This window comes from Hemibagrus wyckioides, linkage group LG17, assembly GCF_019097595.1.
Source record: "Hemibagrus wyckioides isolate EC202008001 linkage group LG17, SWU_Hwy_1.0, whole genome shotgun sequence".
Classification (NCBI taxonomy): Eukaryota; Metazoa; Chordata; class Actinopteri; order Siluriformes; family Bagridae; genus Hemibagrus; species Hemibagrus wyckioides.
The window spans coordinates 18,554,017-18,570,103 of record NC_080726.1 but is presented as its reverse complement, the minus strand read 5'-3'; the positions used below and the strand labels follow the sequence as shown (position 1 = coordinate 18,570,103).

Genomic DNA, 16,087 nt, shown 5'->3' with positions numbered 1-16,087 from the left:
AACAATTAAGGAAGGAGTCTCCAGTGTCAGCATTTTGTCACAGACAGAGGAAAGTTTTCAGGACAAGAGTCTCTTCAGGACAGGAGTTATCTTGTCTTAGCAGCTGAGAGAAAAACTAAAAGAGAATGACTGTTTATAGCTCCTTTAACCTATGTAAGGTGCTCCTTAAAGCATAGTAGTAAAGCCTTGATCTACTAGATAAGCTGCTGAATCGGTTTCAGTATCTGTATCATGGTATTGTTCCATCTGTAAACTTCATGCATCGCTAACATAATATTTCTTTTCGTCTGAAGAGATGAAACGGTGCAGTGATTGTAAGTGAGTCTAAAAAAAAGGAAACCAATTAAGTATTCATTAAGAACAGTCACAAAAAGCCGAAGACTTTGTAAAAGGAGTAAGATATCACCTCAGACAGATTAAGACCAAGACTCATAGACACTGATAGAAAGAAATGAATTCACACAAATTTCAGTCACTTTATCACCGTTTTATAGTTTTTAATAGATTCCTAAGGCACATTGCTAACTGAAGGCCAGCTGAAGAATCTTACAGCTACTCTGTGTGTGTGAGAAAGAGAGAGTGTGTGTGTGTGTGTGTGTGTGTGTGTATGTTGCTGGCTGCTGTGAACATACAATAATAGTGTAATATACACACACATGTCATGGGCATACATCCATACACACACCTGATCAAGGCACACTGATTTCAGATTTGGTTCTTAGGTCCACTTATATGCAGAAATAATCCACAAATGCTACAAATAAAAATAACAACATAATTCGACAATAATTGTTTTTACAATGCACCACAATATTTTGGTTGCACCGTAGCATTGAGCGAATCATCGAAGTTGACAATACATCATGTATGTATGTAATCATCTGGTGCAGATAATGTATAAAAGACATCCCACGTGTTCACGTTCACTAACTGGTTACCTTACGTTTTCATTAGAACTGAAAAAGCAACAGGTGACAGTTTTTTTTTTTTTGTGTATGTACGCAACAGGAAACTGTGAACAAGCAACAACGCGATGTGTGAAACTGGAATTCCAAAATTCTGAGCAAATTAGTTACGGCTCGTGGAAGCGACAAAATCTGAAAACGCTTTACAGGCCACGCCCACGAGTGACTTGCTACAAGTGATTTGCGTAGCAAATGTAGAAAAAAATATGAATGTTGTTAAATCTTAAAGATTCAGTTCATCAACAGGAGGAAAGCTGCTTGTGAAAGGAAGTATTTTTATGAGTGGAGAAAGATATATTCCTGTGATGGACTGGTGACCTGTCCAGGGTGTACCCCTGCCTTTTGCCCAATGTGTGCTGGGCAATAATAGGAATAAAGCGGGTATAGAAAATGGATGGATGGATGGATGGATGGATGAAGAAAGATATATTTAATGATCCTCAGCAGGGGGCGCTGTTCACTAACATTTTTCGTTTTTTAATGAAAACGACGTTACACTCAAGGAAATGAGTAGAAAAAAAAAACATCAATGTCACGTCAATTTTGTTTCCAGTTAGCGAACACAAATCGTGCGCACGCGCATGTGTCGGTGAGACCTGGGTGTGTTAGCATTAGCATGTTTGGCCTGCTGATCTTGTGCACCAAATGCCATAAGATAATTCACTCACTCACCATAACATTCAACAGAATATTGTTCTCATGGGCACTTCAAACATTTTTTTTTTTTGTAAGAATCTAGTGTGTATCGTGTAAAAGTGGTGTTTACGTTAAATTACGAAAGCTTGGGGAATAAAATTGGGAGTGTATATATGAATACTGCCACAGAAAGCACCCAGTGAGTTTCCCTGAAGCTCAGCAAACTCCAATGCTAACATAACACACTTCACACATATATGCTATGTCCCAAACGCTGGTGTATGAATTTCTTCAAAGAAATAAGGTGTGATTTGAGGCGGTGTTACCAAAATAATTCTGCTAAGTTAAGAAGACAAACTGTACCCTTTCTGTGAATTAGTGTGAGATTAAGCGCTCTACATGAAAACTCCACCCTGAGGTGCTTAGGAAGCTAAACACACGTTAACAAAGTATGCTAACTTTGTTATAGATAGAAAAGCTAACTTTGATTCATATAATAAAGTTAAAGATGAAGCTAATTTTATACTAGAAAACACTAACTATTAGATAAGCTAGCATTTGGGACACAAATTAGGAGTGTGTTAAATTAGGGAAATGACTTATAGGTTGTAGTTTGGCATTTAAATGAAATGAACATTTTCATCCATATCAGAAATGTAAATGCTTTTGACGGTTTTTCACAGAAAGAACGGAGGTGTTTTGGCTTTTTCTTAAACCGAGTGCGAATAATACTCTGTGTGTGTGTGCACTCATTATTGGGTTCAGTCCTGATGTTGAACCTTCATCGCAGGTCCTGATTCAATTCCTGAATCTCTGTTGCTTTGGCATGAAACTGAAACGCTGTAAACACAGTACAGAGCCAACATGGCCACCACAGTCATTAGGTTCAAGCTCTGACAGAGCCAAAATGGCCTCCTGTTTCACTTAATTGCATGTAGAGTGGTGTAAAATGGTTTGAGTCTGTTGATATGAACATCCAGGGGTTAGAGGGAAGAAGGAGAGCAGGGGTCAGGTTCCAGTGCTGTTTTCAGTGCGCCCTCGTCACCTTCCCCTGCACTTGCAGCACTTCAGGAGGAATTTACTCGACCTCAGCAGTGAGAGAAGTGTAGCCGAAAGCTATTTCCTTGGAGAATTAATTGCTATTAAGTATTAACTCTGTGTTCAAGTCCTGTTTTTAATGCGCCCTTGTCGACAATTCATTTCACTCAAACTATATACTGCATTGCTAATTTGCTTATATGCAAGCTAATCAGTATGCAAGTTGACGACATAGGACGAACAGTCCGTTTGAAGACGAACCTCAATCTTAGGTTTTACATTAAATAAGAGGTATGGAGCTTTGTAGGACCGATCAGTCATACTGGCTTGCTTTTTTTCTGGCATGTGCACTACATAGGGTTCATACCCTATGTAGTGTAGGAAGTAGGGTACTTGGCCCCTTTTTTTGCAATATGCCTTGGGAAATGACATTGCACTATGATGCATTATAGGACCCTATGATGCATTATAGGACCAACGTGCCATATTAACCACATTAGTTTCAGCATGGTAACCGGTAACTAGTTAGTTTGGTAATGCTGACTGAAACAAGGGAAAGTGGACGAGGGCGAGTTAAAAGCAGGACTGTGATGCCCCATATATAAATAGCTGGGTGTAGAAAGAGAGGGAATAAAGGAAGGGATGACTACTGGATGGCTCCGGGTCGGGTGGCGACGTAGACAAAGAGGACGATGAGAAGGATGAGGACGGCGAGCGTGGGCAGGACAACGGTGGCCACCTGCTCGCGTGCCTCCTGCATCGCCTGCTTCCGCTCCTTCTTATCCTTCCATGACTCCTTTTTCGGCTTGCCCTTCAGCTGACGCATGGCATCTGCAAGTCCTTACACTCACACTCACACTCACACAAGCTGAGTCGTCTAGGGCTGCAGATAAATTGCACAATCCAAGTTGTGAACCTGCAGAAAGAAAAAAGCATAAAGCAATGATAATGTATATGAATAACGTTTGCATATAATTAGCATATTTATGCAGATGAAACAGGCTGATTTTAAGAGATTTAGTGTTTCCACCTTACATTTACATCCCTTCTAGAAATTTCCTGTAGTCATGGCAACTGTGCCAAGATCAGCAATGGAAAGACACACACACACACACAGCAGTCAAAGCCCATTTCCATACCACCCACCCTGGGAAACGGGAAGTGGGTGGGAAGCAGGAAGTGGTTGTAAAATGCTTGTTTCTGGGAATGCACGTGTGTAATAACGTAAAAGTTATTTTTGTAAAGGAGGTGTGTGTTTGACGTTTTTGTAAGGAGTCTCCAGTGTCAATAAGTTTTCCACTGCATGGCAATCTAAGGGGTATTTTGTTGTTGTTGATTTTGTCTTATTAACATCAACAATAAGGAAAAAGAGAAGAATGTGATGGAATGACTGCCTAACATAACTGAAACAGGATCTAACTTGTTCACGTGACATTGTTTAACAGGAATAAATTCCCTGCTACAGAAAAGGTGGTAACACGAACTTCGCTTCCTCTCATCAGCCTTACTATTTTCCTGTAACAGCATGACACGGGGTGTTTTAGTCCCTGTGTAGTGCATCCATCATTCACCTTTGGTTTTCAGTGACACTAATAAAACAGCCAAAACAAGCACGTATTAATTAAAAGCTTGCGGCCTAACAGCGTTGCGCATGCGCACTGTGCTCACAGCGTGTGGCTGTTATTCCCGTGTACGGCACTTGAGGAGGGACAATAACAAGCGAGAGTTTAGCAAACTTGCTTTCAACACGACTTTATTATCTAAAAACTTCATTTGTAACAATAGTAGCATGTCTAAAAGGCACTTTGTAGGCAAAGTTTTTCAGTTTAGACAATGAAACGTGACAGACTAGCACACCCGGGACTGAGGTGACGTTAACAGTAATGTTAGACTCTATTACCGAACAGCAAAAAAAGCAGTACAAACGTCGTTGTTTTAGCAAATCAAACATTAAACTTGTTGTCTGGGAAATTAACAAACCAGAATCTGTAACTCTGGCGACCAAAAAATACATTAAGTTTCTTATACGAGTCTTTACGGGTTTATAATCCTGTCCCTAATGCCTGCGTACTCCCTACACAAGATCACTATGTAGTGTGCAGATTTTAATGCTACGTAGCGCGCGTTATGTAAAACAGCGAGCTGTTTAGGATTCAACCCTGTCTCTACTGCGCCACACTGGGTACATGGAGTAAACTCCACACTCTCGTTAAATGTAGTGCACTAGCTGTCCGGTTACAGCACGCGGACCGAGTGCCAACTTCCAGCGAGTCGCGTGCACGCGCGCACTTTCGCTTCTTTTGCTTACCTCGTGAGTCTGTAACAGTCACCGGATATCTAACGCCAGTCACGCGCGGCTGGATTTCTTTCTTTCTTTGTGTGTGTGTGTGTATGTGTGGGCATCCGGTTGTTTTAACTTCTCGTGTCGGTAATTAAAGTCTCGGCTTCCGCGCAAGCGTTTGTTTCCGCGGAGCTCGTGCGCCGCTCTCACCGGGATTACGTGGCAGCAGACGGGCAGTCTCGTCTCGAGCGCCGCGGAGAGGAGGAGCGAGGAAGAGGCGGGGTGCCGGGAATAAGGACGCGCGAGCGCGCATTCCCGTTAGCTAATAATAGTGATAATACTACTACTAATAATAACTATTGTAGTAATAGCATTAATAATAATAATAAATAACAACAATAACGAATATATATAAAAACAAAATAACAAAAAAAAAAGTTTATCTGAATGCACATTCTCGTTTCTATAGTAACCACTGGGATGGCATGCGCTGAACATGAGCATGCAGTTTTCGGAGACGTTTAATGGAAAGGAGTCTCCAGTGTCACTTTGCAGTTACAGGACAATAATAAACCCTCTCTGCTTCACACTGGGTCACACCTTGTCAGGGACCCACATAGCAGACGGATCTGGGCCAGATCTGGCATTAAGCCGGCACTGCTGGCTGAGTTCTGTCATGGCAAGTAGTCTGTCAACCAGATGTGGGCCAGGTCTAGCAGTGATGGTACTGTTTATATGATGGCATGCCAGATGTGGCCCGGTTATAGTTGGGTTTATGTGGTGTGGCCCAGTGCTGGCCCATGTTTGGGCCACCTCTGGCAAACCAGATATGGGCCATCAAAGGGCCGTCATTCTTTGTGGTATGTGGGCTGAGTATAAGTGCATTGTGTGAGCCAGATCTGGGCCAGACCTATTTTGCTATCTGCTACACAACTACACAACACAGTGTTATATTCCTATATTTTATATTGTTATATAGTTATATTGTTTTCCGGTAGAGATGAAACAAGCCCAAACAAATCAGCTCAATGTACAGCAACTTCCTTTAACACATGAAGTCATGAGCAGTGACGATTCATGTATAAATAGTTTATTCAGGGTTTAGGCACATTCTCTACTTAAAGACAACACGAAAATAGACACAGTAGTAACCGTTACCTCACAGTCGGGTGGATGACTAGCAGCTGCTAACCAAGTGTTAACCAAAATAACTGTGCTGACTGATTAAACATCAGTGTCAAGCAAAACGTGTTCAATCCGTCACTGGATAAAGAGACACTTACACGTGATACACTTATAATTAAAGCATTTTTAATTCAGAATAGCTAATGACTGGGGCTAAAAATTTAGCTAGCTAACGAAGAGCTCTCGCAATGATGAGGAAAAGATCATGAGACAACTGCAAAAAAGTGTCATATAGTTTGTTTTCAATAAATAAAAGATCCTAAAGCTTTTTGTGTTTCTGTGATGAGACATTTTTATAGAGTATGTGTGTGTGTGTTATGTCAGTGAACGTGTTCTTGCTGCAGCTTTGCAGCCATTAGCCGTGCGGTCCTGCTCTTTCTTCATCTCCCAGCGTTGTAGTGTACTAGCCCAGCGTTCCAGCTCAGGCTCAGCCACACAAACCACCATCTAAACATACACACACACAATCACCGTATCACTTTCAGAGGGGAACCGCAGCCTTACACACTCCAGTTCAGAGTTGCAGTACCTCACAGGTATCCTGCTCGGGTGAAGCCTCATTCCTGTCACCGTTCCTGAAGTACCCAGTTTCCTTATGAAGCGGAACCTGGCTTTGTTTCAATCCACTTTTCAAGCTGTTGAATTTAGATTGGAACCAGCTGTGAGCCTCCTGCAGGTTCTCAGAGATCTGCAATTGGTTTTAAGACTTGATGATTATGTCTTAAAGAGCACCATACTTTTAAACATCACCTACATTATAACCGTTAATCATTCTTCCTCACTTGAAGTCACAGTACTGCTAAATTTTCAACTATGAGGGTGTTGATTAATTTCTTATAACAGCAGCTCTGACAGTGGTGCTAACTATCGTTTAAATCACAGGGTTATACATACATTAGAATTGTAATCTAAAGCCAATAATAAACAGATTTACGGAAATATGCTGTTATGAAACTAACTGATAATATGGTCAAGTTTGGTGTTTGGTTTGATTGTTTTGCTTTGTTGAAGATTTATAGAAGTCTCCATTGTCAGCGGGAAAGTCTTCATTATTTTCCCATAATTCAACATTAGCTTACTAACTAGTTAACTGGTACTCCATATCTTACTTATAACAGATAAACCAGAGTGCAAACCAGCTGGTTAATCAGCTCACTCTGCCCTCTTCCACATACATGACCTCACAGACACCCATTGGCTAGTGTCTCTGTGATTGACAGGGGAGATAGAATATGCCTCTCCCACACAGACCTAACAGCCTCTTGGTTGTAATTATTTGTAATGTTTCCTTACCTGCTGGGACTCGAGGCTGACCTCGTCCATCTTCCGTTCAGCTTCATATCTTTCCCGTTTCAGCTTCACTACACACTCCTCCAACATCTACACACACACACACACACACACACACACACACACACACACACACACACACAGAGCACTAACCACTCATGATTGACAGACAACACATCAGAGACAGAATCCATTCTGCTGAAAACAAACATTATAATCCAGAGCAGCCAGCTACACAACAAACTACAAAACAATATTTAGGAAGCTGAACAAACCAACAACACACCTCACATTTCCCCTGGAATGTGTGTGTGAGTCGTCGTTCTGCCTGCAGCTCCTCCTGCTGGCTGGAGGAGAGATCCAAGAGTTCGGCTTGCAGAGACGCAACGTCAGTACGCAACTGTTCCAGCGATTGAGACTGACAACACACACACACACACAAACTTTTGTAACTGCTGGATCTTGACTAACAAATGGCAAACTACTGGAGTGTGTGTGTGTGTGTGTGTCACCCTAACCCTAGCCGAGTTGTTCAGTCCTGTCTTGTTTCTCTGCTTTAGCTGAACTGCCTGTGCATTAATTTGAGCGTTCTGATCGAACACGTGGTTCTCCAGCTCACAGACTTTTTCCCGAAGTTCCCGATTGCTTCGAGAAAGGTCACATGACCTAGACAACACATCATCGAGATCTTTCTTCAGCTAGTGGAAAGAGAAACGGACGGAGAGAGAGAAAGACAAAAGAGCGAGGAAGATTACAAGGGAATGAGGAGACATGAAAGAGATAAGAGAAAAAATGAGAAAGTGAGATGAGAGAGAAAAGGAAAAGGGATAAGGAGCAAAGAGAGAGACAGATGTGTGTGTTAGGTACCTCACACACCTCCCGTTGAGCTAACCTCCTCCCATGATGCTTTGCTCTCCTGAGTTCATTGACTTGCTTGGTCAATTGGTTAATCTCTTGTTTTGCCATATGTAGCTCAGTCTCTCTGGTGAAGCAAACAACCACACACACACATACACACACACACAGGAAAAAAAAGGTTTTGCACCTTACAAAAACAACAGGACAAACAGCAGACTAATCAATGGTGTTAAGAGAACACACACACACACACACCTTTGTCTCCTGAGTGTGTGCAACACTTCTAGCTTCTCTCCCAGTTCAGTTTGCAGAGTCTCAGCGTTCTTCTGCAGAATGGACACACACACATAAACACATATACAACACAACACACACCTTTCTCTGAATCCCCCTTTCTTTCTTTCTTTCTTTCTTTCTTTCTTTCTTTCTTATAGTCTGCCTGTTACCATGTGTGTGTTGTGTAGCTGATCTTTCAGGCTGAAGTTCTCTCGCTGAACGTATTCTGTCTCAGAACGTAGCACACACATCTGACATTCTTTCACCTTTAACTCCTCCTGCACCTAAGAGACAGACAGACAGATACATAGAGAAGTGGTATGCTGTTTACCGATCAGCTTTTAGAGTACTCTGTGTGTGTGTGTGTGTGTACCTGTTTGAGTTGCTCCTGCAGACTTTTGTAGTTTGTCCTCACACACTCCAGCTCTGCACACACCTATGAGAGTGCAAGAGCATGTGTATGTCACAATGTCACAGGTATGTATGTATATATATGTATGTATATATATATATATATATATATATATATATATATATATATATATATATATATATATATGTGTGTGTGTGTGTGTGTGTGTGTATTTCTTCACCCAACACACACAATAACTGCATCATTTACCTCCTCTCTCTCCTTCTGCAAAGTCTCTCCCTCTTTAATTGTCTTGCTCAGCTCCCCCCGCAAACGCCTGATGGTTCGTTCCAGCAGCTCCTGATGATTGACAGCTGCATCCAAGGCAGCAGCTGAGCTCTGCTGCAGTTTGAAATGATCCGCTTTCAGCGTTTCGCTGTTAGGGGGTAATAAAGCACCTGATTGAGATAAGTGATCCATATCATTAGCTTATAAGGAATAATGAAGAACCTTATTGGTTGGAACAAGAAAGCACCTGATTAGCTGCTATAGGAAAATGTAGGGGATGAGAAACCACCTGATTGGCTGCTAGAAGGCAAGAAAGATGGCTTTTATATTGTTCCTCAGTAGCCAGTTATATGTATTTCTTTTCCCAAGCAGCCTATCAGGTGGTTTCTTGACCCTTTTCTCCTGATTGGTTGGAAAGGGTCAAGAACCCACCTGATTGGCTACTTGGTGGAAGGAATACATATGACTGGCCGCTGAGGAATTTAAAAAAAACATATGCAGGAAACTGCAGCAGATGATTAACTGCTAGGGAAAAAGGTGGTCTACTATGAGAAGAGAAGAAGCATTTGATTGACCACTGGGTAAACAGAACACTTGAGTGGCTGCCAGAAGAAATGATAACACCAGATTGGCTAGAAGAAAGTAAATCAGGTGATTGGCAGCTAGTGGGAAAGAAACACCTGACTTGTTAAAATGGGAAACAAGTGCACCATGTTCTGTGGTATGATAATGAAAACTCCTGGAACTGTACAACAATCTGAAATAATTCCAGGAAATTTCAGGCAGACATTTTGTTGCGAGCTGTAGGACAACTTTGTCATTGTTAGTGCCATTAGAACTTAGTTCTTCTTTGAAGTGAAAATTCTGAATAAAACATGAACATGGGGGCTTAGTGTACTCACAGTTCTTTGTTTATTTTGTGTCTATCTGCAGTAGCCTCCTGCACTTCACACTGCATGTTCCTCTTGGCTGTGTCTAGCTGCAGGTCCACATCCTTCACAAGCTGTGCAGTGCGCTCCTGCTCTGTCTGAAACACAAGACTTGTTATAATTACTCTCTCAAACTAATTTAAGGTTTATTATTATCCTTACAACATTTTAGCAAGTGACAGTTTGCTAAATTTGCGAGTTAGATTTAAACTGATTGTATGTCAGTTTGATTGTCATTTTTGTGTTGTTGCTGTGTAACTTCTTGACCTGTCACCCTGTGTTGCCCTGTTACCATGATGCTCCGTTGAGTATCACCATGTAGCCTTGTTATATTGTGGCTTGGTTGTTTGTCAGCATGTTGCCATGTTACCAGGTCATTTGTCACCATTTTGCCCTGTTAATATGCTGTTTGTCAGCATGTCACCCTGCTACGAGGTCATTTGTCACCATGTCACCCTGTTACTATACTGTTTATTACCACGTTGCCCTGTTACCAAGTCTTTTGTCATCATGTCGCCCTGTTACTATGCTGGTTGTCACCATGTCACCCTGTTACGAAGTCATTTGTCACCATGTCACCCTGCTACCAAGTCTTTTGTCATCATATTGCCCTGTTACTATGCTGTTTGTCACCATGTTGCCCTGTTACAAGGTGATTTGTCACCATGTTGCCCTGTTACTATGCTGTTTGACACCATGTTGACCTGTTACAAGGTTATTTGTCACCATGTCGCCCTGTTACCAAGTCATTTGTCACCATGTTGCCCTGTTACTATGCTGTTTGTCACCATGTCGCCCTGTTACTAAGGCATGTTTTACCATGTTGCCCTGTTACTATGCTGTTTGTCACCATGTCGCCGTTACCAAGTCATTTGTCACCGTGTTGCCGTGTTACTATGCTGTTTGTCACTATGTCGCCCTGTTACAAGGTCATTTGTCACTGTCATCTTGTTACCAAGTCTTTTGTCATCATGTCGCCTATTACTATGCTGTTTGTCACCATGTTGCCCTGTTACAAGGTTATTTCTCACCATGTCGCCCTGTTACCAAGTCTTTTGTCACCATTTTGCCCTGTTACTATGCTGATTGTCACAATGTCACCCTGTTATTAAGGCATTTGTCACCATGTCACCCTGTTACTATGCTTTTTATCACCAAGTTGCACTGTTACTAAATCATTTGTCACCACGTCACCCTGTTACAAGCTCATTTGTCACCATGTCACCCTGTTACAAGGTCATTTGTCACCATGTCACTCTGTTACGAGGTCATTTGTCACCATGTCACCTTGTTACCAAGTCTTTTGTCATCATGTCACTCTGTTACTATGCTGTTTGTCACCATGTCACCCTGTTACTAAGGCATGTTTTACCATGTTGCTCTGTTACTATGCTGTTTGTCACCTTGTTGCCCTGTTACTATGCTGTTTGTCACCTTGTTGCCCTGTTACTATGCTGTTTGTCACCTTGTTGCCCTGTTACAAGGTTATTTGTCACCATGTCACCTTGTTACCAAGTCTTTTGTCATCATGTCGCCCTGTTACTATACTGTTTGTCACCATGTTGCCCTGTTACAAGGTCATATGTCACCATATCGCCCTGTTACCAAGTCATTTGTCACCATGTTGCCCTGTTACTATGGTGTTTGTCACCACATTGCCCAGTTACTAAATCTTTTGTCAACGTCACCCTGTTACAAGGTCGTTTGTCACCAAGTTACCAAGGTACCAATTCATGTTTACCATGCTGTTTGTCACCATATTGCCCTGTTGCCCTGTTGTTTGTCTCCCTGACACACAGGTGGTTGTCAACATGTCACTCTTTTACCATGTCTTTGTCTTGTCCATTTCCCCTTTTTACTATGTTGTTTGTTGCTATGTTACTCTGTTACTGTGCCATTTGCAATCCTTTCCACATTGGTCCACTGTCACCATGTCACCTTGTCACTACTTTGTCACCATCCAGTCATGGTGCTACTGCCTACATCGTCCATGTTTTCTTTCTATTTTTTTCCCCCTGTCACCTGTTGCCTGTCTTTATGCTCCTTATCACTGCGCTGTTTCCTGCTGCTGCTGCTACTTGTCACTGAGCCTCTTTCTTGTTGCCTTGGTAACCAGGCCGCTGCTGTAATCTCAGTTCATAAATCACAGGTTAATAGAGGTACCTTCAGATTGGCCAGCAGCTGTGCTTTCTCCTCAGTGAGAGAGCGAAGAGCTGAACTCAGATTAGAGCACTGAGTCTCTAACTGATCATTCAGTGACTGAGAAAGGGGGGGGCAAAGGATAGACGGGGTGAGGGATAGATGGATAGATCGGTTTGCGTTTATGAGTATCATTTTATCCATCATACAGCTCAGACAAATGTGATACAAGTGTGTGTGTGTGTGTGTGTACCTGAACTTTATCTGTAGCTGCTCTCAGTTCTTCTTTGCCCCTGATGAGTGTGCTGTTCTCCTGATGCTGCTTCTGCAGAGTTATCTTCACACTCTACATACACACATACACACACACACAATGGATGCCAATTTTCTAAATGCACAGCATGTATTTAATCCGTCAGTCTTACCTTTAACTCAGCGCTCAGATCTGATGCAAGAATGTCCTTCTCCTCTGACCAGCACACACACACACACACACACACACAGACACACACACACAATCTCATTTCATATACTGAACACTTACAGAATTCTTCATTTCCCATTATCTTTATCATTATCATGCTCACCTATCTGCTGCCTCAGCTGCTGACACTCTTCCTGTAAACTCTCTATAAGCTCTGCCTTCTCCTCTAGCTCCGCCCTGATCTCCTGTCCATCAACATTTAGGGTGTGGCAATCGGTTTGAAGAAGCTTCACCTGGAGATGGTTACTGGTGTCACTTCTAAAAATTTCAATAAAAAGACAATGACAGACCCACAGATTTTCCAAATCCTTTCTTGACCTGTTCTTTCGCTCTCTCTACCTCCCCTTCCATCTCCTTCACTCTCTGCAGCAAATCATCTTGGGATTGCTCAGCCTCCAGACGGGCCGCTGTCTCCTGCACCAACTCCTCCTTTAACTGTGGAAATGTGAGAGGTCAGAGGTTGAAGCATGGGAATACAGAGCTGGCTGTAACTTCCAGTATCCTCAGCAGTGATCTCTGACCTGATGGAGTTTCCGGCTCAGCTGAACTTTGACCTTCTTTAGCTCGTCTGCTGCTACAGCAACGTCCATCTGGATCAAATGTAGAAAGGATCTGTTGTAAGAATCCAGCACTGACACTCTAGAATTTGAGCAGGTATAAGTCTTTAGAACTACACTACATAGTGGTTAGAGAGGGGAAAAATGGACTCTATGATGAGCAAACGTATGAGGAGACACATTTAAGGCTCTCTAGAAAAGCTCTAATATATTGTGTAACCTAGAAGAAGCACCCTTTAAAGAATATATGGTCTAGAAGCAGCAGAGTTGGGAAAAGGTACACCAGAATGACTCTAGAATGGACACTTCCTATAAAAAAAATCTGGTGATCTAGATGAAGCAACCTTTAGGGAATGTATTGTACAGTATACTCTAGAGGCATTGTATTAATATAGAAGATCTATGCTAGAAGAACTCTGCTAAGTATCGATGAATTGCTCTCGAAGAACTCTACAGAAGAAATGTACTTTGGAAGTAGCCTGTGCTTTGAAAGTCTTCTAGATGATGCATCTGGATTAAATACTAAAATTGTATTTAAAAAATTTATTATTATGGAGAACATGAAGAACCTATTTATTCTAGAGCTATTGTGTTATACAGAAGGTGTAGCTATCTAGAAGGTCCATAGAGGTAATCTAGAAGAATTTACTGAAATATTAGGACACTATAGTAAGGTACAGTATAGATATATATTCTAGATTGACTGTATGATCTAGAATAAGCACACTCATGGACATGGAATAGATGAGGCACTCTAGATGAGATGCACCACACTGAAAAATGTAAAGCAAATGTTCTCTAGAAGATAAAAAAGAAGAATAAAAGCTGTACACTAGAAGAGGTATACTTGGTTAGGCACATGTAAGAGATATCACTATATGCTCTAGAAGTGAGGTCTACTGCATAGAGCTAATTCTAGAATCCCAGAAGCTGAGCCTGAGTGCCTGAGAGCAGTAGGAGCCGTGCAGCTGTTCCCGCAGCGTCTGCGCCTCCTTCTGCGCCTCCTCCCGCTCCTGCTGCAGCTGATCCCTCAGACGCATCACCTCCCTCTGTGAGGAACGCTGCTCCTCCTTACACTGCTCCTGAAGAGCCGTGAGTTGCTCCTGCAGATGTGCTAACACACACACACACAATACAACAAATACATAGAGACATCTTAAACCGCAAATATTAAATATACATGCAATTATGTATGTTTCTGTTTAGTTATTGTTGTTCTGTCTATCTGTCGGTCAGTTTAACCAACATTGGAGCTCGTTTTCTGACTGCCATGGAGCTCATGAAACCTCTGTTCTTAGTTGCTGGATTTAAGCATTTATATCAAATTGTTACTTGAGAGTATTCTTATCTATCTATCTATCTATCTATCTATCTATCTATCTATCTATCTATCTATCTATCTATCTATCTATCTATCTATCTATCTATCTATCTATCTATCTATCTATCTATCTATCTATCTTGTCTCTCTGTCTGTTTACCTGTATGGGATGAAGCAAGCTCTCTCGCAGTTTCAATGCGGAAGACGTTCAGCCTCACTGCATGTAAGAGATTCTCGAGGCGATACACTCTTGCCACCAAAGCCTCAGATTGCGAGCCGTCCATAAACTCCACCTCTAGCTCATCTCCAGAGACACCCAGCTTCTTCGCTAGCTCCACCCCCTGTCCCTCGGCCACCAGGATGCGTCGGTGCAGCAGCGAGCGAGGCTCAGGGAGAGAAGCTCCAGCGCTCAGGGGCTTCATCACAGACCTGGACATGGCTGAAGGAACATTTTCACCTGATCCTGATTACTCCACAATCTATTATGTAAAACTTAGACAGTTGTCTATTTAGTAAAAAACACATATATGAGAACAATTTTTCAAAACAAATAAAAGACAAAAGAAGTGCTCTAGAAAAAAGCACTTTATAGGAAATATAAATGCTTATAATTATATCAGGCCTAAATAATTGCCGTTAACAGATGTCTTTTATTAATGGGAGCTTGTTTTAGAGGATTATAAATGCTATGTTAATGTTTTTAAATATATTGTGACAGACATTTCAGAAAACTTTGAAATTTTCAACAGTGAGTTAGAGACAATTTCTTATCATTTTAAAGCAGTAAAATATTATACATTTTAATAAATATAATAATCTTGAGAGTAATTAAATATGAGCACTATTAGATTTATTAATTTTTTTTTTTAAAAGAAAGCATCTAAAATTTTAAATGATTAAATTATAACTTGCATTACTTTAACAATAATTCGTTTATTATAGAATCTAGTACAATATTTTATTAATTTTTTTGGCTTTGTACAAATAAATATATTTTCAGAATATTTTTTTCTCTTCTTTTTTGCTACTACTACCATTATTATTATTATTATTATTATTATTATTAATATTATTATTATTATTATTATTATTAATATTATTATTATTATTATAACACGTACGCATGTAATCACATCCCTGTAGTCTGGTGTGTTATCCAGCTGTTAATAACTGAACCCAACAGAGATTTAGTATCATTTAAAAATAACGGATTTTGTGTTTATATCAAAACACATAGTAAAAAAATCTATAATTATGATTATCGCGTCTCTGTCCCTGAAATAAAATCTCACGTTAGTTGTTTTTTATTTTAATGACGCTGCAATGGCGCTGCTTACCTTAACGCCCATTTCCTGGTTGCACTGGTTCCCATAGAAACGACGTCCCCGCTCCACTGCGCGGCAATAGCCGTCGGCGGGCGTGGCTATACATGTTGTCACAAATCACTTTCTAGTGCACTTCGTATCAGTGGAAACCATAAACGTATGC

The 16,087-nt window shown here is 41.2% G+C and overlaps 2 protein-coding genes across 3 annotated transcripts; both read right to left on the bottom strand.

The window, feature by feature from the left end:
- Positions 1–475: 475 nt before the first annotated feature.
- smco4 (single-pass membrane protein with coiled-coil domains 4) lies at positions 476–5,178 on the bottom strand. Its single transcript, XM_058414373.1, has 2 exons — positions 4,948–5,178; positions 476–3,555 (listed from the first exon to the last, which is right to left on the bottom strand). The coding sequence occupies exon 2, from the start codon at positions 3,463–3,465 to the stop codon at positions 3,286–3,288; it is 180 nt and encodes a 59-aa protein (XP_058270356.1). The 5' UTR covers positions 3,466–3,555; positions 4,948–5,178; the 3' UTR covers positions 476–3,285.
- An 836-nt stretch (positions 5,179–6,014) lies between these two features.
- ccdc150 (coiled-coil domain containing 150) lies at positions 6,015–15,986 on the bottom strand. Of its 2 annotated transcripts, none has more exons than XM_058413713.1 (20): positions 15,937–15,986; positions 14,760–15,038; positions 14,223–14,392; positions 13,243–13,311; positions 13,040–13,156; positions 12,825–12,954; positions 12,663–12,706; positions 12,491–12,583; positions 12,262–12,357; positions 10,072–10,196; positions 9,152–9,317; positions 8,903–8,965; positions 8,700–8,813; positions 8,509–8,579; positions 8,263–8,377; positions 7,914–8,093; positions 7,682–7,813; positions 7,399–7,485; positions 6,635–6,793; positions 6,015–6,552 (listed from the first exon to the last, which is right to left on the bottom strand). In XM_058413713.1, exons 2-20 carry the CDS (start codon positions 15,034–15,036, stop codon positions 6,421–6,423), a joined length of 2,340 nt encoding a protein of 779 aa, XP_058269696.1. In that variant the 5' UTR covers positions 15,037–15,038; positions 15,937–15,986; the 3' UTR covers positions 6,015–6,420. The 2 variants fall into 2 exon arrangements, with proteins under 2 accessions (XP_058269696.1, XP_058269697.1); XM_058413714.1 differs by having other exon boundaries at positions 8,272–8,377.
- Positions 15,987–16,087: the final 101 nt, after the last annotated feature.

Excerpts from the sequence above, each read along its gene's own strand:
- smco4 (XM_058414373.1), bottom strand. The coding sequence starts at position 3,465 with ATGCGTCAGCTGAAGGGCAAGCCGAAAAAGGAGTCATGGAAGGATAAG.
- ccdc150 (XM_058413713.1), bottom strand. The coding sequence starts at position 15,036 with ATGTCCAGGTCTGTGATGAAGCCCCTGAGCGCTGGAGCTTCTCTCCCT. Across the intron at positions 8,966-9,151 it reads TGCAGAAGGAGAGAGAGGAG|GTGTGTGCAGAGCTGGAGTG; the intron begins GTAAATGATGCA and ends GCACTCTCATAG. Across the intron at positions 8,814-8,902 it reads TGCAGGAGCAACTCAAACAG|GTGCAGGAGGAGTTAAAGGT; the intron begins GTACACACACAC and ends TCTGTCTCTTAG.